The 20,281-nt window shown below is 38.5% G+C and overlaps 2 protein-coding genes across 13 annotated transcripts in view; one reads left to right on the top strand and one right to left on the bottom strand.

Annotated features, from left to right (window-relative positions):
* ppip5k1b (diphosphoinositol pentakisphosphate kinase 1b) overlaps positions 1–15,423 on the top strand; it is a 31,606-nt gene extending 16,183 nt beyond the window's left edge. The window contains exons 15-29 of one of the 12 annotated variants that reach the window (XM_077517580.1): positions 1,303–1,424; positions 1,514–1,696; positions 1,792–1,933; positions 3,115–3,338; positions 3,431–3,558; positions 3,644–3,758; positions 4,654–4,761; positions 4,853–4,969; positions 6,148–6,288; positions 6,434–6,542; positions 7,580–7,714; positions 9,931–9,993; positions 10,992–11,129; positions 11,813–11,926; positions 14,188–15,423. In XM_077517580.1, the coding sequence (XP_077373706.1) occupies positions 1,303–1,424; positions 1,514–1,696; positions 1,792–1,933; positions 3,115–3,338; positions 3,431–3,558; positions 3,644–3,758; positions 4,654–4,761; positions 4,853–4,969; positions 6,148–6,288; positions 6,434–6,542; positions 7,580–7,714; positions 9,931–9,993; positions 10,992–11,129; positions 11,813–11,926; positions 14,188–14,279 (1,931 nt within the window). In that variant the 3' untranslated portion in view covers positions 14,280–15,423. The other 11 variants (XR_013282907.1, XM_077517573.1, XM_077517574.1 and 8 more) reach the window with 11 other exon arrangements.
* A 3,250-nt stretch (positions 15,424–18,673) lies between these two features.
* Positions 18,674–20,281, bottom strand: part of map1ab (microtubule-associated protein 1Ab) — a 37,506-nt gene continuing 35,898 nt past the window's right edge. Inside the window, exons 6-7 of the mRNA XM_077517586.1 lie at positions 19,990–20,222; positions 18,674–19,783 (exon numbers count right to left, since the gene is read on the bottom strand). Of these exons, the coding sequence (XP_077373712.1) occupies positions 19,628–19,783; positions 19,990–20,222 (389 nt within the window). The 3' untranslated portion in view covers positions 18,674–19,627. The remainder of the gene's footprint in view (positions 19,784–19,989; positions 20,223–20,281) is intronic.

A 20,281-nucleotide genomic window follows, 5' to 3' on the forward strand; every position in this document is an offset into this window, starting at 1 on the left:
TGGACAGCAAGTGGAAAATTAGTTTTGAAAGTTATTAATTGTAAAAGAAAAATCATGACTTTCTCAATTTCATTCTGGAGAAAATGGCTGAAAATGGCTCAATGAATCAAGTATCCATTGTGTGAAACTAAAGTTGACGGTTGTGAGTTCTCGTTAGTCTGTTTAATTTTCTCACTGTTAGCATTGGCTCCATTCTTGGACCCCCCCATTTTTTATTTTTATTTTTTTTTAATTATTACAGTTTCATTAATTGTAGCAGCCCTACAATACACCTTAAAGGGAATTCAACCCCCCAAAAAATTTATTTACAATAATTTGTTCTACATAGCCCTAATAGTGTGAATATGGTATTCTGTTTAATATTGCGTTAGTTAAGGAGCAAAATCCAGTGTGCGGCCATTTTGCCACTTGCCGTCGACTGAAGATGACATCGATGTTGCTCTCTCGGGAAACAACCAATCGCAGCGCAGCTTCATAAAACAGGTGATCTGTGATTGGGTCGTTGCTTGCTTGCGCCTGAGCAACCGTGATGTCATCTTCAGTCGACGGCACGTGGCAAAATGGCCGCCCCTTAACGTGGATAAAAACGGCTGGATTTTGCTGCACAATTCATATTCCATAAATGTAATATTAATCAGAATGTCATTTTTAGACGAGTGAGGTCACATGCAACGTATTATTGTCAAGAAATGTGTAAGTTTGACTTCCACTTTAAACTAAAGTCCATGCAGCATACTATGCCCAACAATTGCTTGCTCTACTTGCACCCGTTCCCCTGCATGGCATATTACACCGAGTCCCCACTGCACCCACGTTGCAAGTCTGTTTGAGTCTGGAGCATTGAGCCGATTCCGGCGTAGCGTCAACAGTACATCATCATCAGGCTAAAAGAAAATGCATGACTCAGCAGTGTGATTTGATCTTTAGCATTAGGAGGCTTTCATCACCTCGAGCAGCATTAACGCAAACAATTTAGCACCTTGTATTGGCCGACTCTCACTGTCATTGATATAATCCAAGCGGTTGGCTGCCTTCTTTGATTTGAGAGTTTAATTGATTCGCTTTCATTTCATTGTGTTGATGCGTTAAATCACACAATTCAGCCACGATGGCAAATATTGTCAAATTCTAACGACAGATCGATCACAAGACATTTGAACTGAAAGTGATGTTGCCTCAGGCGCCCCCTTTTTTTTAAAATTTATTTATGGGTGCAATCACTTTTGTTATTTCCCTCTCAGCATGTTTGAAATGTCACCACGTTTAAACGCGAGGCTTCACGCTATGCACGCACCCCCCCAGGCGACTACGCCGGCTTCCCGGGATGCGGCCTCCTCCGCCTGCACAGCACTTACCGCCACGACCTGAAGATCTACGCCTCGGACGAAGGCCGGGTGCAGATGACGGCGGCGGCGTTCGCCAAGGTCGCCGCCGATCGATCGCGTCAAGAACGGCACACGTCAACGAACCGCCGCGCGACCACTCAATCCGCTTTCCCTCCCCCCTCCCGCAGGGCCTCCTGGCCCTGGAAGGCGAGCTGACGCCGATCCTGGTGCAGATGGTGAAGAGCGCCAACATGAACGGGCTGCTGGACAGCGACAGCGACTCGTTGACCGACTGCCAGCAGAAGGTGAAAGCCAGGCTGCACGAGATCATGCAGAAGGACCAGGAGTTCTCCCAAGACGACTATCAGAAGGTCACCGAGGTTTTCATTTGGCTGGCTTGTTGTTGTTGTTGTTGTTGTTGCACGTGAAGCTAATCTGTCCCCTTTTTTTTTCTTTTGGATCACAGCTCGCGCCGACCGGCAGCCCATCGTTGGTGAACTCCATGAAAGTCATACAGAACCCGGTCAAAACCTGCGACAAAGTGTACGCTCTCATCCAAAGCCTCACCTCGCAAATTAGAAAGCGACTGGAGGATCCCAAGTCATCAGGTCAGCTAACACTGCTATAGCAGCAGGTAGTTTCTCCTTTGAAATCAGTAGGAACTGTCACGTGAGGTGCCGAATTAGGACCCAAACGCAGAAAAGACATGATTATTACTACTTGTACTTTTAAAAAGTTTTTTTTTTTTTTTTAAGCCTGCCTATGGCATTTCTAATTATGTGTTAGCATTAAGCTAGCAGACTGTCTGCAAGGTTATGAACTTTGGTTGAGTACATATTATACATATAATTTGTGATTCTCCTTGTGTAATGTTTAATTTTACAGAAAACTTTAACTGGCATCTTTTTTGAAGAATTGTTCACTATCTGTTGTTTGATGTTGCCATCCAGTGCTCGTAGCAAACATTAGCTTAAAAGAAAAGTGGTTGTGACTCGTGTGCTCAATTGACCCAATTTTATACAGCACAATTATTTAGTAAGTTATCAAAGTTAAACATAATAATAAACATAACTACATCTCTGGTGTAATAACCTTATTTATTGATTGATTGAATTATTTTTTATTTTATTATCTGTTCTCATTGCTGCTGGACATGTAAATTTCCCAGAGGGAGCCATCCCAAAGGGATCAATAAAGTCAAGTCTAAGTCCCAAGTCTACATGCATTAAAGTAAAGCATTTAATAAATGTACGACATTCGGAATATTTGTTCATGTAAAACTACTGGGGTCATTTTTTTCCCCATTTTAAATTATGCAAGTCATGAACTGATTAGAAAAGGAGGAGGATGAGTGTACAGTGGATCAAAAAATGTTGAAGACGTCCTCATAACATTAAATGTCAATTTGGCGGAGAAAAAATATTGATGAAAAGCCTTTTTTTAATTAAATGATTGTGAATAATCAAAATTCTAAAATGCGATGAACTGATTAAATAAAAATAATCATTAAAAATAATTAAAAAAAAATCTTTTTAATTAGTGACTAATCGTGATTAATCAAAATTCTTGAATGTGATTAACTGATTTTAAAAAAATAATCATTAAAAATTGTTTAAAAATCCTTTTCAATTAAGTGATTAATCAAAATTCGCGAATGTGATTAATCTAGTTAAAAAATGTAACCATTTGACAGCTCTACCACAAATAGAAGATGATATAAAAATACACAAAATACTCGTTGATTAATCATGTGACTAGATTTTATTTTTTATTTTTCTCTCCTCCCAAGATCTGCAACTGTACCACAGCGAGACGTTGGAGCTGATGCTGCAGCGCTGGTCCAAACTGGAGCGCGATTTCCGCATGAAGAGCGGACGCTACGACATCAGCAAGATCCCGGACATCTACGACTGCATCAAGTACGACACGCAGCACAACTCCTCGCTGGACCTGGACGACACCCTGGAGCTCTTCCGGCTCTCGCGGGCGCTGGCCGACATCGTCATACCGCAGGTCGACAAATCAATTGAAAACACGTTGAAATGGAATTCAATTTTCCATGCTCGCATTTCTAAATCCATTTTCCCCTTCCTCCCACCTTTTAGGAATATGGCATCAGCAAAGCCGAGAAGCTGGACATCGCTCAGGCGTACTGCGTCCCGCTGATGAAGAAGATCCAGCTGGACCTGCAGAGGACGCACGAGGACGAGGCCGTCAACAAGCTGCACCCTCTGTGAGGATTTACGCTGGCGATCGGCTCAGTCGCAGTTTGAGGAAGGAATAGCGTCACGTGTCACGTGATTGTTGGTGTTGGTCAGGTACTCGCGGGGGGTGATGTCTCCCGGTCGCCACGTCCGCACGCGCCTCTACTTCACCAGCGAGAGCCACGTCCACTCCCTGCTCAGCGTCTTCCGCTACGGAAGACTCTTGGATGTAAGGCACGCTTTCCCATGCTCTTTTTAATGCAATTGGGAAAAAAAAAAAAAAAACTTACAATACGACAATGCAGATGTAGAGATGGAATTTGGCTCTATAATAATTCTTAATTTATACTTTATAATTTGCCTAAATAATACTGTATCTACCAAAGGTCAAATAATGGTAATTTAGATCATCAGATCGCCATTCGAGAAGATGAATTTAGTCCTTATGATTCATGCGATATTAAATATTAAGGAAAGTATTACATTTTTTTTTCTTATCAGATGCCTTTTTTTTTTTTTTATTTAGTCCTTATGATTCATGCAATATTAGATATTAAGGAAAGTATTTCATTTTTTTTAATTAAAGAAGCATTTTAAAAAGTTTTTTTTTTTTTAAATCTGTCTTTTTTTTGTCACTTAGACAAAAATAAGGGATGTTTGATACAAATTTTTTCCAGACAGATTGCATTATGAATACTCACTTCTTAGTTACTGATACCACATTTGATACATAAAATCACAAAAAAAAAAAAAAAAAATCACTAATAATTTTAAAGAAAGACCTATATATTTTATATCAGGCACCTTTTTGGGCAGCAACAGGTCCTTGGGGAAATGGCACTGAATTCATGGTATTTTTTTTTTTTTTAAATACATAGAAGCCTGTCTGCGTTTGTGATGATGATATCAGACAAAAACTATCGTAAAGTGGCCGAACGCAGTCAAAATGAGTCATTTCTGCATTTGTTTGTTTTTTAAATCAGGCACCTTGTTGGGCAGCAACAAGTCCTTGGGGAAGCGTTTGTATTTTACATCAGGCAGAAAAAAACAAAACAAAAAAAAAACTTTTTTTTTTTCTTTTCTTTTTTTGGGGGGGGGAATGAGTGCTTTTCTATCATTCCCAGGATGAAAAAGACCAGCAATGGAAGCAGGCCATGGACTACCTGAGTGCTGTGACTGAGCTCAACTACATGACCCAGATCGTCATCATGTTGTATGAAGACAACAACAAGGTGATTGGCAATATTATGATTATTTTTTCATATCACTTGCTACAATGCTGACGAGGTCCGGTTACTCTCCGATCGTCTGCGTGTCTGCCAGGACCCTTCTTCAGAGGAGCGTTTCCACGTGGAGCTGCACTTCAGCCCGGGGGTCAAAGGCTGCGAGGACGAGGAAAACGTTCCACTAGGCTTCGGCTTCCGGCCGGCCTCTTCAGAAGTGCGTTCATCTCACAATTATTATTTTTTGTTTAATAACGCAAAATACATTTTGACTTGGTTAACCAATGGGATAATAACTCCAATACTGAATTCTACAATTATTCTATAGCTGCAGCTCTAGTTACGGCCATTTTTTTTTTTTTTTAGATGGAGCAAAGTTTCACATAAAATTAATTGCTTTGACGCTAGAGCGGAATATGGGAAAAAGAAATTAAATTAATTAAAATTAATTGATTAAATTAATTTAAATAATTAATTTTAATTCAAGTTTTCCAGCTGCCTGTAATGTAATTCTTAGTGGTGTGTGATTAGCTCTGTTTTTGTTATAGAAATGTAATACAATTAAGTACTTTATGGTGATGGCAATAGATTTTATGTATCTTTTATGTAGTATTCTTTTACTTTTTCTTTTATTTTTTTAATTGCTTTTACTCGATCCTCTCCTCACTTTGGGCAGCTTCCTGCCAATGGGACAAGGGATGCAAATTAGTCAAACGGCTTTAATCCCATAAATATTTATATTTGTAAATGTTCATTAATATGTTCTGTCCCATTTTTAAAAATAAATACATAAATAGAATGAAATTAAGTAATAATCATGTTTATTTGGGCAATAATTGAAATCAAGAAAATGTTCAAGCATTTAAAATTATTAAGACTAGTTTAAAAAAATAATAATAATAGAAACACTATAATTATGTAAATTCCTTTTGGACCAAACAGAATGTATAATAATGTATATTTATAATATTAAACAAATTTATTAATTTATTTAATTATTTATGTTAGATTATTCCTTTTTTCTTTTGGTACAAAACAAGAAAATGTTTAAATGTTAAAAACAAATAAAAAAATATTAAGACAAATAAAATTCCTAGAAACACTATAATTATGTAAGTTCCTTTTGGACCAAACAGAATGTATAATAATATATATTTATAATATTAAACAAATGTATTTATATATTATTATGACACTATAATTATGCATGTTCCTTTTAGATTAAACAAAATGTATTAAATTCGATGTTTTAAAATTTAAAAATGTGCAAATGTATAAATGTAAACAACTCAAAAATTAGCATTAATAATCTTTTTTTCTATTCTTTTTTTCTTTTTTCTTTTTTTTTTTTTCTTTAAGCCCTACTTTGATGCATTTTGTTTTCTGCCAAAACAGAATCAGGACAAAAAGCCCAACCAGGGCAGCCTGGAGGATCTCTCTCAGGACCAAACGGACGAGGCTCTTCCTGTTTCCGAGCCCATCAGCATCCAGAGACGATCCCCCATGATTCGCAACCGCAAGACGGGCTCCATGGAGGTACCCTCATTTCTCCTTTTTTTTTGTTTTTGTTTTTGTTTTGTTTTTTTCCCCCCCTCCCTTCCATGTTACCCGCATGGCACTTTGTAGTACATGTCTGTCAAGAGGGTCCGTGGAGTCATGTGTGGGTATTAACGCCGCTCAGGTCCTCTCTGAGACCTCGCCCGCCCAGGCGTCCAAAAGCGGCACGTCGCACCGACTCTTCCCTTCGGGCTCGCGCCAGTCGCCCGAGATCAAACCAGCCAGCGGCCTAGGTGGGCGCCTCCTTCCTGTCGTGTGTGTGCGTGCGTGTGTTGCCTTTTGCACATGTGCGTGTGTGCTTTAACAGGGTGCAAAACATCATTTAACAACAACTTCCTCTTCAGCTGTCACCTGTCTGCCCCTTTTTCCCACCTTTCCTCTTTCTCGCCACTCTCATGTTTGGTTTTCGTGGCAAAAGTTCCAAAGTATGTAGGCCAGGGGTGTCAAACTCATGCAAGCTCAGGGACCACATGGAGGAAAATATATTATCAAGTGGGCCGTATCGGGAACATAACGGTATATAACTTAAAAACAATTGCCGTCATTTAAGCGCAGATTTTCGTGGACCGGCCCTAAATTACGGAGCTCAACTGCAATCATAATGTTCCGAAAAATAACAAAAATGCAAATGGAACGCGGCAACGCTTTGCCGGTATACCTTCTGGACAACCTGTTTTGCATATAAATTGTTCCCAGAATGCATTGCGCGGCGCAGTTAAAGGTTTATAAGGACGTTAGTCCTTGTCATATCAATTTGTGTTACCAGCAATTGAATTTGAGTCATATTTAATAGTGTTGTTCCGATACCGTTTTTTGGGCCCCGATACTGATTCCGATACCCAGCTTTGCAGTATCGGCCGATGCCGATACCATACCGATAACTAAGGTGCAGTGAACATGTCACATATCAGTGAATGTCGTGCACGAGCAAGACACAAGATGCTGCAGCCAAAGTCCTATATTACGTTAGAATGAATGGTATGACCGAAAATAATTGAGAAGCACTGCCTTAGGCTCACATGTGCGTGCGCGTCAGCGCGTACACGCCAGCCTGCAGGTTTGCATGTCCAGGAACAAACAAGCAGCTTATTTGTTTACACACTTTCATGCTTTCTTAATGCAGTTATTCATAGCAGCAGTCTGTTATGAATAACAGCAGCATTTGTGTGTGTGTGCGTGCGTGCGTGCGTGTGTGTATGATGAACTAATGCTCACCCTAACACCCCTTCCAACAACCCCCCTCCCCCCACCCGGCTTATATGTCACACAGGCCTCTTCAGCGCCTCCATGCTGGGGGTGTCGTGTAGCGCCCCCAACCTGCGGGACTACGTCCGCACGCACCACCATCACCACCGCAAACCCCCCCTGTCCCCCGGCAGCCTGCCCTGCCAGATTGGCATGTTCGGTACGTTGGCGCCGCTCAGTCCAAAAGTCCACTCATTTTTTTTTTTACAAATTTATTTCATTTATTGATTCCTCTCCGCAAAACTGTTTCCATTTTTTTATTTTTTTATTTACACAGTCCTGCAATCAAAGTCCTTTCCCCAAATGCAAATCCTGAGCGTTGCAATCTGTTGAGGAATTTGTTTGGCGGTCGTCATGGTGATGATGGTGCTGACCCGACGCCAGACGCGATTTGCATGAGCCCTTCTTGGCTTTCTCGACTTTTGTGTTGTGTGACCGAAATGCAAAAATAATCCTCACTAAGGCCTCAATTGTGGTGGTGGTTTTGTTGTTGTTGTTGTTGTTGTTGTTGTTTTTCCCCCATTCTGGGAGTTAACGTACGTAATTGTTACTTCAGGACGATGGGCCTATTCAATCACATTCTTCTCTTGTGCACTTCCAATTTCCACATCTCACTGTTGGTTGTCTTTGGCGGGCCAAGTTGTGGAGAGATGTTGTCATTTCTCAACTTCCTCCCTGATGTTTTCTCAGATTTATTTTTTATTTTTTTTCTGCAGCAAACGCATGCGCTGCATTTCGGGTGGTGTACTTTTCACTCTGTCCACTAGGGAGCACTCTTGCTACACCGCTCTGTCGCGTCTTGACAGGGCTGGCAGGTGAGCGTTGGGATGACGTCACTTTTTGGATCAGAAGTACAAATGGCGTGTGAAGAAGAAAAAACTAAATAAAAAATAGCTGGACGGAGCACATTTCAAATTATTTCTACCTTTCCGAGCATCACTCAGTCCTGTTTGCGGTTATTACTGGCATGTTGTGAGGTAACAAGCGCATCTTCTTTTGGGTAAAATCACCAAGTTTATATGAACAAAACTTAACAGTAATGTAAAAATGTGCTGATACACTTAAATGGAAATAGTCTGTCAAATGTCGCCGTCATCAAACGTAAGGTTTTGTCCTTATGGCCTTAAAATAAAAATTAAATAACAATTGTTTTGTTTTGTTTGGGTTTTTTATTTTTATTTTTTTTTACACAAAATTTTGATTTCCAATTTTAGTTTGGTTGATTTCTTTTCGCTTTTAGAAAGCATAAATCAGCAATAACATTATTCAAGACAAATTTTTGCAACTCTCCTAATGAACTTTGAAACTGTTTTCTTCCCAAGCATTAAATTGCATTAACTTAAAAAAAAAAAAAAAAGTAACAGAAATCATTTTTATTTACAGGTTATGTAAAAAAACAAAAACAAAAAAACGCTTGCTCTTGGCAAAATGTCTACTTTGTAATTCAAAAAACAAACAAACAAAACAAAAAACAAAAAAACTGTTGTACTATTTAACGTCATAAAGAGCATCCTTCTGACAGCCACCAAATCTGAGAAAAACTGAAATCCGCAACCAAAAATCTGTTAAAAACAGCTGTTAGACCTAACGCAACAAACATTGTTTTTCCCAGTGTTATAGTAAAAATATCTTTTGATTTCCTCTTCGCCAATTCTTAAAATAATCACCTAAGTCATTTTTTTTTTCTGATTTGACCTGAGGAAACAGAAAAAAATTAAACATTTGCATAGTGAGATGATTTAGACAGAAATAATAATTTTTGCAAAAAAAAAAAAAAAAAAAAAAAAAAGCTTTTAGGATTTTTGTATGTATTTATTTTGTATTTATTTTGGTATTGCTGTACATTTGTACAGAAGAAAGAGTTGCTTGAGAATAGCAGTTTATTTTATTACACAATTTAGTAACCTTTTTTTTTTTTTATCTTGCACTCACCAAATACTTCATATATTGAAAAAAAAAGCTCAAACTAATCCTAAAATTAATGAAAACGTAACTAAAATAATCAAAGTAACAAACCTGTTACAAAAAGTAATTAAAACTTTAAAAAAAAAAAATCTCAAACCAAAAAAAAAAAAAAGAAACCTATGATGAAAAATGGCATTTGATGCTCACTCTTTCACGCTGTGACTTGAGGGTGGTTTGGGCTTTTAAGCTACCTCTGGCGCACTTGAGAGCGCCCTCTACTGTCTCATTGTATGAAGTGGCGATTGACTGTCCTCTTGTTGCTCCTGGCGTTCTTCTTCCGATGTGTCCAACGTCCTCCTGGTTTGTGACAGATCACCGTGGTGAGGTGACGTCCTCTTGTGTCGCCCCTCTTTTGTCCAAAAAGGGGCGGAGCCAGGCCGTAACTCCACGTTACCTCTCTTATCTCCTCAGAGCTGTTGTCTATGCCGCCGGTAAAGAGATTTTCTGTGTCGTTTGCCAGACATCCGACTAACGGTATGTCTGCTTTTATTGCTTGTGTTCTTTTCCCACACTTTTTTTTTTTTTTTTTTTGGGCTGGTCTTGCATGTTTTTTTTGTTAGTTTTTTTTTGGTGTGGGTGTGAGACTAAGTGGTGTTATTTGAGACTTTTCTCACTCTCAGGATTGATTCACTTTTCCCGGCTAACGTCACCTCTTAATTAAAAAAAAAAAAAAAAAAAAAATTCATGTCAGCACATAAATCTTTTTCTTTCTTTCTTTTTTTTTTTCTTAAAGAAAAATTTGTTGATTTTCCTTTTCTGCTGCACACGAGCCACACTCTTGAAAATTGTGAAACTCCTTCGCAAAATCAAGCCGCTTTCCATCAAGGACTTCTGGAAGCTTCTTTTGTTTTTGTTTTTTGTTTTTTGGGGGGGGTTTTGTTAACATCAGGACAAGATGACGGCGATGTGGTGAGTGTCGGGGCATCGCTCTTGAAGAATCATCTCTTTATTTGCAATTTTGTGTCATCATGTCAAACGTAAGCCAAAAATAGTTTCAGGAAGGGAACTGGTGGTGATGGCAGCCATGTTTGTAGTCCAAAAAAAAAAGAATTATACACGTGTTTTCACTATTTGCAAGTATGCCCCGGAAAATAGTGGTGTTCAACTGTATAGTTTTAAGTTGTAATATCTCCATTCACCACTAGATGGCAGACATGAATTAGTTGCACTTGCACCGGGTTGTAATCGTGACCGATACTATGATGTGAGAAGGCTTAATATATATATATTTTTTGTGGATCTGGAATGACATGCAGGACAAACATAGAACTTAAATGTGTAAAAAATTTGTGAGAGTTGATTTGAATTTGAATTTGGTTTGTTGTTTACTAGTTTCACGTCGTCCTTGAATGGTCGATAATGTGCAGGCATATTTCAATCGATTTTCGATTTTAGAGGTCCGCTTGTATTTAGAAGCTGCTCTACTCTTATTTTTTTTTTGTATTATTATTATTTTTTTATCAACCTTTTAGGTTTCGAGGGCTGCTCGATGGTGCCCTCTATCTACCCGCTGGAGACGTTGCACAACTTGCTGTCGCTGAAGCAGGTGGACGAGTTCCTCAACGCCGTGTGCGAGAGCAGCAGCGAGGCCCACGCCAAAACCATGAAGGGTAACCGACACAACGCCAGAACCGTGCGCGGAAATCACGATTGGCTGGCCAGGAAGCTCATTTCTTAACTCACTGGCAGCCATTTTCACAGAAGCACTCCCGGCTGTTTTACTGAATTTTGACTCATTTTGCAAGGACCACAGAATATTGTGTTCTATTTACCAAAAGAAAGATTAAAGTCTCTTCTTTCATCAGGAAAAAAACAACAAAACATTTCTACCTGTTTCCGTTTTGCTGCATTTGGCGTTACAATACAATTTAGAATTGTGAGTAATTGAGCTTTTTTTTTCCCCAACATGACCCTGGTTGATCTCTTATACTCTGGTTGATCTCTTATACTCTGCTGCCACCTTCTGGCCGTTTTTGTAATAACTGCCATTTCTTCAACCGTTATTTGGAGTTGAGGGGCTGCATCAAAGCCTTCTGTATGCTCTAGCATTAAAAAAAAACAAAAAAAACGTATGAATACGTCTTTGGGACACTTAAAACTTTTAAACTAGAACGTATTTATACGTTTTTGGGAGCAAATGAGTTAAAGGTCCGTTATTGTCAGTCAAACACTCAAGTAATCATTATGTCACCCTCCATCAATCTTTTCTCTTCCTGTCCTGCTATTAGTCCCAAATTGAACTCAAGTAACCCCCGTCAGGTGGTTTCATGCTGACTGCTTTTGTCTGCCTCAGCGCTGTCCGGACTGTTCGACTCTCAGAGCCAGACGTCGCTCTACGGCATCCAGCAGCCGCTCTCCTCGTCGGACTCCGAGGCGTCGCTGCGACCGCCCGGCCGGCCTCTTTGGCGTGAGTTTTTTTCTTCTTTTTTTTTTTCAAACACACCAATATTATACCGCCTGATTGAGACTGGGCCGACCTATGAATATTAAAAATCTACATATAATTGACTCACATGAAAAAAAAAAAAACATTGGAAAAAAACAAAATGAAAGCCAAAAAATTGTTTCAGAACAATGCTGATTAATAATCCATATACTGGTGGGAAAATAATCAATTAAAAAATGAATTAATTAGAAAAAAAAATGCGGTGGCCCGCTGTACTCTGAATTACCAGCTTCAAATATCGGTTATTAACCTCCTTGACCACTAATAATCTATCAGCAAAATCAGTTTATCACGAATGAATCAATTGATCCGAATTTGGTGAGATGTCATTTTTTCCTCTTGTGCTAATTGAACACGTTTTCATCACGCACGCCTGATGATGTCATCTTTTAGATGCTCATCGGGACCTTCGTGAAGGTTCTGCTGAAGGTCATTATTGTGACCTTCAGGATCAACTGACAGTGGCAGGGGAGGAAAAAAATAAAAACCCTTCAAGAGTATCTATTTTTGTCTATTTAATAAAATGATTGATGAGCTCCCCACCCGGGAGAGGTCAGCTGATCCCTCTCCAAGACGATAAAAGACGGAAAAGTCTTATCAGGTCGCATATAAAAACCGTACAAGGACGACTGCTGCCCTCGACGACCTCAGCAGCTTTCGCAAGATTTCCCTTCGCGATTCTTTTTTTTTTTTTTTTTTTCCTGCGCTTTAATTGGATTTTCCTCCACTTGCGTTTTGACCTTTTCATCTCAACATCTCACATACGTTTGAAGGTGTGAAGTGTCAGTCAAAAACATGTTACCTGATGGGAATTGCTTGGGAGGAAGATCAAACGGCGGCCATAATTGACATATCTATAGAAGGGGAAAAAAAACAGTCAAAATAGTTTGCGGTGGAACACCAGAAATGCTTAATAGGATCCTTTTGACTCTGAGATGGAAAACGTCCTCATTATTTCAGCTTTATGTAACGTTTAGCTTTTTCTTTTCTTTTTTTCCAACATCCTGTTGTGCTGCAAGTTGTTCTATTAATCAGCCAATATTTTTGTATTAGCCCCCCAAACATGCAATACCTCAATCACGCTAGCTGAACTCATTTTGCATTTGCGCTAAACTAAATTTGTCTGATTTGGTTGTTCATCTTTGGGCCCTGGTGGTACCGCGGTGTGGACAACGGGTCGCTCCTGACGCTACTTAGCATCACATGATGCTCTGACGGCCACTTGTTCTTTGTTGCTGTGCGGATGTGTGGCTCCCTTTGTTCCGTTTGGGGGGAAAAAACAAGTACATAGTCGGAAGCATCAGGGATTCATCACGTTCTTTTTCCATTCTCTAAGTGTAGTTAACTCTCATCTCTGTTGTTTTTGTTGTCGAATGTCAAATTTTGCCTTAAATTAAGTAATATAGTAATAGCATGGTTATAACACAGTAATAACACAGTAATAGAGGCACGACATGGTAATTAGCCAGTTTTCACAGCAGAGGCTACTGGGACAGCAATTTTTCCTTGTGGATGAATAAATGATCAAATAATATTGTGATAACAGCCAATATGCTAATAAACTATCAGGCGGTAATACCATGGAACTAGGAAGAAAAAACAGGTAATACATATTATTTACATGTAGAAACACGCTATAACATGTAACAACATTGGAATAGCAATTCATATGGTAACCTGTTAACATGTTAATAACATGTTAATAACATGTCAACATGTTAATAACATGTTAATAACATGTCAACATGTTAATAACATGTTAATAACATGTCAACGTGTTATTAACATGTTAATAACATGAACATGTTAATAACATGTTAATAACATGTCAACACGTTAATAACATGCCAACATGTTTTAATAACATGTTACTGACATGTTAATAACATGTTTGAAGTTTGAAGTTTTGAACATGTTAATAACACTAACATGTTATTAACACAATGACATGTTTTTGGTAATAGGGTAGGTATTTAAAGTATTTTAATAATGCAGTCATAACATTGTAATAACAGATGATTTGTATTAATGCAGTAATAGTGGGCTATCACACATTACCATGTGCAATTGCATGTACTAATAATTGTGATAATACAACAGAGTAAAAGTGAGTATTAAGGTAATGCTATAGCATGTTAATAACGTAGTAAGTGTGATATTGTAATAACATAGTAATAATATGGTAATAACGCTTTCACTCTTTTGTGTTTCTGATCCAAAAGATGGTAGCGTCCCCTCCAGTGCTGTGTCCAGCGCTGGCCCTTCGTCCCCCATCACGGAGAACTCTGCCCTCAACTTCAACTTCAACGAGTAGACGCACACACACACACACACACACACACACACACACACACACACACGCCTTCTTGTGTAACGCACTTTATGGTCCCTCCCTACTCGTTTCTGTTGACTTGCCTGGACGAAACACTTTTGACTGAGAACAAAGCTGTAGTATTTGAACACCAGGTGTGCCTTTAGCCTCCAGACCGCTGTTTGATATTTTATGAATTAGTGGCAACATTTTAAAATGTTCATAATCTCACAAATGTTCATATTGGATGAAGCAGGGTCAAAGTTTATTTGAAATATCGCTACAGGGAATAATTTGCTGAAGAATGTCTAGTTGAGATCAATGTTTGGTTTTCCGTGAATTAAATGTGATTAGACTTTATTTTTTTTGTTAGCAATCTTGTGGTAAATCTTTTGATCAGCACTCGATGAATAGTTTGTACGCACTGATGATGTCACAAAAAAATTCCACATTTTCCATAATCTTTGCATCAAATGAGAGCAACCTTTGACAGAAGCGCTTTTCACACAACGATTTTGTCTGGCGGCGGATCACCTGTAACTCGTTTTGTCATCGTTTCCTGTTTTTATTTAATTGCATCCAAAGAAAAAGTCAGCCAAAAGTGTTATTTGAACCAAAACGAGGAAATAAAAAAAAAAACGTACTTCCAAGTTCCGTCATTTGTCGTCTTTTGTTCGAGTGAGTTACCAAAAAAAAAAAAAACATCGGACTTGAGGCGATCGTGGTGAGTTCTGCCTAGCAACAGATGACAAACTGTGACGTAAATCAACACTTCCTCGTCCTCTCACATCTCGTTTTCTCTCCTTCCTTCGTTGTCTTCATACCTCCTCACCTCTTTTTTTTTTTTTTTTAACAAATCTTCATCTTCCTCACTTCCTCGTCTTCTGCCTTAAAAAAAATAAATAAAATCCTTTTCATCTTTTCACCTTGTTCTCGTCCACCTCTCAGCCTTCCGCAAAATCTTTTAAGAAAAGTGATGAGTCATGCCTGGTCGTATTGCCGCTGTGCGTTGCCATGGTGACGCCCTCAGATGTAATTGACTCTCTGAGAGTGCCGCCGACTCACCGGAAGCCAAAAAAAAAAAAAAGTCTTGATCTCGATTTTATTTGCACACACATACGCAAACGCAATCAGTTTAGTTTTTAGTTTTGATGTCCTTTGAGATATTTAAATGCAATATTTCAATGCGCCCTCTGAAATGGTTCTTTTACAAATAGTTTGGGGAAATTATTTTTATTTTATATTTTCTTGTTTCTGTCAACATTTTGTTGTGCTATACTGTATTAACGTTTAAAAAATTTAGATTTTGAAATAAATTTCATCATTTGTACACAAGCTTAGAAAACATTTATTTTATTTTATTTTATTATTTTATTTTTTAAATTGTGCCTTAAAGAGATACTTGACTCATTGAGCCATTTTCAGCAGTAAAAAGTGAATATTTTGTCTATAATTGATGTGGTAACGTCATTATTTTTCATGTACAATTAATACCTTTAAAAAGTAGTTTTTCTACTTCCTGTTGACTGATGATGACATCACCTGTGCTGAGGTTAACGACCAATCATGGCTCAGGTTGCTGACCGAACCCAGAAAACAGGTGAGCCATGATTGGCTTTTACCTACTTCCTCAGCACAGGTGATGTCATCATCAGTCGACAGCAAGAGGAAAAATTACTTTTTAAAGGGATACTTGACTCATTGAAAAAGTTAATATTTTGTCTAGAATGATCATTGATCATTTGATTATTTTTCATGTACAATTAATACCTTTAAAAGGTTTTGCACTTGCTGTCAACTGATGATGACATCACCTGTGCTGAGGAAGTAGGTAACGGCCAATCATGACTCACCTGTTTTCTGGGTTTGGTCAGAAAACTGAGCCATGATTGGTCGTTACCTACTTCCTTGGACCACCGGTGATGTCATCATCAGTCGACAGCAAGTAGAAAAATCTTAGCCTTTATCGTCCCCTATTGTATTGTTGGTGATTTTGGTTCTACCTAGACTTAATAAAAAATAAATAAATAAATAAATAAAAGGTGGCATTATTTACATAGTAAACAACACGCAAGGAAAAAAACAAAACAAAACAAAACAGACACACATGTTGTCATTGAGTGTACTTTATTATTTGATGATGACCGGGCTGTTTCCCTTTTACGATGAATGCGTGTGCAGCACTTCTACTTGACCAGAGAGAGACAGCGATAGTTGAAAGAGTTGACACGTTTGCGCCAGAGAAGAAGAAGAAGACGAAGAAGAAGACGAAGAAGAAAGTTGCTATACGTTTCCGGAGAGAGGGCACGTCAAACGTAAGTTAGCGCTGTACAGCATTCTTGATAACGACAGAAACAAACAAGAAGCAACAGCTGAAGTCGTCGTTAGCGTTAGCGGCTACTTCCGGTTAAACAATTACATTCAGGATTAGAACCGAAGAAGTCACATGCAAGAGGATTAGATGATCATCTCTTGGTGGGTTGGAATCACTGTCGTCGCCAAATGTTACCGTTTATGTACAAAGAAGCGTGTCTGTGTGTGTTGGTGTTTGTTTGTGTGTGCGTGCGGTACATTCGTGTTGTGTTTGACCGTTTGGAGCTTTTTTTTTCTTTTTTCCTTTCTTTTTTTCAAGTCGTATTCAGGAAGAAGGTGGCAGCCGAGGCCGGTCGCCACTGGTTCTGTTCTGGCGTTTATTGGAGGAGTTTGTGTGTCTTGAGTTCCCGTGATAATCCACTTTTGAGTTTTTGTTTTGTCTTGTGCGTTTACATTCACAAAAATACTTTTGACATCTCACAGCGTTCTACCGTCGCCGAGGGAAAAAAAACATCCGGCGGACGCGTCGTTCGCAGCTTTGACCAATTGTCAAGAAAGTCGTTTTCATCTGTTGTGTAAGTGTAATACTTTATAAAACCGATTTTTCCCCAGCTCGCTCAAACGCGCCGCGAGCACGTGATGCTGATGCTGCATTCCAGAAAACCGGGAAATTGGAAATTTCTTACTGATGGTGAACGTGAACGCATGTGAAATTGTTGACGTCTTAAAAAAAAACACTTTTGCATTCATTCAAAGCCTTTTAAAAGCCAGTTATCAACATTTCAAACATTGCTAAATTGATGTCTCAATATTATTGAGTTGAGTTATTTAATGTGAAATAAAGTACGATGAAAGGCTGCCAAAATTGGAGAGGGAAAAAAATGTAATTGAGTTTAGTTGTAACATGATGAAAAACGATGTAATGACAAGAAAGTATTGCTAAGAGGATAAAGTTGTCATTTTTTTATGAGAAGACGCATCACGAGAAAATATTAAGTCGTATTGTTTGATTTAATGAATATGGCTCACTAAACATTACGGCATAAAAGTCAGAATGTTTTGAGAATATTGGGAGAAAGAAGTGAAAGAAGTAAAATGGTCACATTTATGCCAAAAAAAAAGTCATCGGAATATTGTTACAAATATTGTTTGCGAGAATATAATGTTACACGAGAAGAGTTGTATTGTTGCAAGGACGACAAAATGTTTCGAAGGGAAAAACAAAAACAGCAGACTAACTTATTGCGAGAAATTATTTTGCAAAAAATTAAATAAAAATTGCATGCTGCAACAATACAATTTTTATGCAAGGATCGGAGAAAAACAACTTAGTATTGAGAAAATGTTATATTGTTACATATGATGCAATTTTATGAGAAAAAAAAAGTCACAAGGTAGTTAGAATAAGGTCTTAACAATATTTGCAACATTTGACAGAAAAGTTAGAATTTTACAAGAATATCGTTTGGAATATCACAAGTTTAAAAAGTCACAAAATAATTATATTACCAGAACAAAATGGATATTAAGTGGAAATTTTACTAAAACAAGGTTGGGATGTTGCGAGAAAAATTTGTATGCTTGTGACCCAAAAAAAAAAATCTATATTGTTACAATGTAATTTACCGAAAAGAAAATGTAAACATAACATTATTCAAATTGACAGAATATAAAAATTTCCATTTTATCGTGTTCATTTCTTGCGTTGCGTTTTGAATTTAGCTTGTTAGCCTATTAGCATAATTGCCCAAATTATTTTGAATGTCATGTTAACAAATCAATATAAAGTACCCATGTGCTAGTTAAAAATTCACATTTTTTTTCTATGCCAAAAACATTCAAAAATGACTTGGGCAACTGCGCTAGTAGGCAAACAATTAGCCGTTTTTCTGGAATGCATCGTTATGTGTTGGTGGGCACAAAAAAAAAAAAAAAAAAAAAAAAAATGGCGTTAAATGAGCCCAAAACAACAAACAAAATTTTTGTTTAGAAGACTGCAAGCAGAATTATTTGCAATTTTAGCGCAGGGAAAAAGTTGGACGACATTCTCAGCTACCCGCCTCAAGCATGCAGTATTTAAAAAAAAATAAAATAAAATAAAATCCTAACACATTCCAGCAAGTGTCGCCCCCCCAACATTCATTCATGCTCATTTATAAATATTATTAGGATTACTATTTACATATTACAATGTATGTTTTCGGTCGTTGAGGTCATCTCTGTGCTTCAATACAAACAACTAAGCCCCTCCCACTTCCATCTGGGGGTAAAAAAAAAAAAAAAAGAAGTGCAATTCTGGTTTGGTGCAAAAAACGTTCCTGTTCTTTTGAGTCTGACGCGAGTCGTCACACTTTTCGAAGCTCCTGTTTGGTGTCGTCCATTTTGCTTTTTTGCTTGAAAACAAGCTTCCGTTTGCTACATTAGTGTCGTCATCTTTATATTGACGTCATAACCAGAAACATTCATCGATGTTATTCGTAGTCGGCGGAAACATCGTCACACAACTGTTAGCAATAATCCGCGGATTAGGAATGAAAAAAAAATCTCATAAATAAGAGGAAACTTTTATCAAGTAGCAGTGAGATAATTACGACTGAAATTATTTTTTTTAAAAATCTAAAAATAATCGAAAAAAATATTTGTAAACGAATATGCTATACTATTAAAATACAAATAAAATAGAAATAAATTATTTAAGCAGCATAGGGATAACAAGTACCGAAGGACAATAAAAAAATAAAATAAAAATTAATGAAATAAATGATTATAAAGCAGCAGCGAAACGGGCTGAAACGTCCCTCACAAGACACTTCATTAGGGACACCTGCAAAATTATTGCGGCCTACGTACACAGAAAAATGAAATCTGGGTTCGGAATTTATATTTCATAAGGGTTGACTGCATTTTACCGATTTATCCTATTTTTTATTTTTTACCAGTTTCCACCTTTTTAACTGCAGTGCACAAACGTAATGACTGTCCCGAGTTGCGTTTTGCTACGAGGCAAATAGTTGATGCAGAGGAACGTGCAGGGAAAGTTAGAACTCGATCTTGCAGGCGGGGAAGGACTCGTCCTGCATGACCACGGTGCTGCTGGAGGCCAGGACCATGATGTTGAGGTCCTGCTGCCTCTCGTGAGTGCGCTGGTACCACTCGCGGGTCACCTCCGTGTCGTGGGTCGGGATCAGGGTCACCTTCACGGTGACAAAACATCAGTACGGCATGTCAGGAATAATAAGCAATCAGCAGGCAGTTCGTTGACTTCATTCACTGGCAGCCCAGTAAAAATGGATCTTTGACGTCTATAGTCGTCAATGGCAGTGAATGATTTAATAATAACAACACTCAAAATTTCTCAATAAAGTACAAATACTGAGTTGGAACGGGGTTTCGTGAGTACCTGCAGGTTGGAGCCCCACTGAGATTTGCCCTCCAGCAGGGCGTCCAGGACCCCGCGGCTCGGCTCCCCGCCACTCGGGTCGTTCCCGCTCACCACGTAGTATGCCGCTCGCACGCGCTTGAAGAACTCCTGGTCCACGTTTTTGGCACTGCAGTGGTTGGGCACGTAGGCCAGGTCCACATAGACCGGCGGTCCGGGCGGGACGGCCGAAGGGGCTTTCTGAGTGTTGTTTCCTAAATACATGCAGGTGGTCAACTTAAAAACAACCATTCGTCCTCGTTACATTTTCAGA

This window comes from Festucalex cinctus, chromosome 3 (assembly GCF_051991245.1).
Source record: "Festucalex cinctus isolate MCC-2025b chromosome 3, RoL_Fcin_1.0, whole genome shotgun sequence".
Classification (NCBI taxonomy): domain Eukaryota; kingdom Metazoa; phylum Chordata; class Actinopteri; order Syngnathiformes; family Syngnathidae; genus Festucalex; species Festucalex cinctus.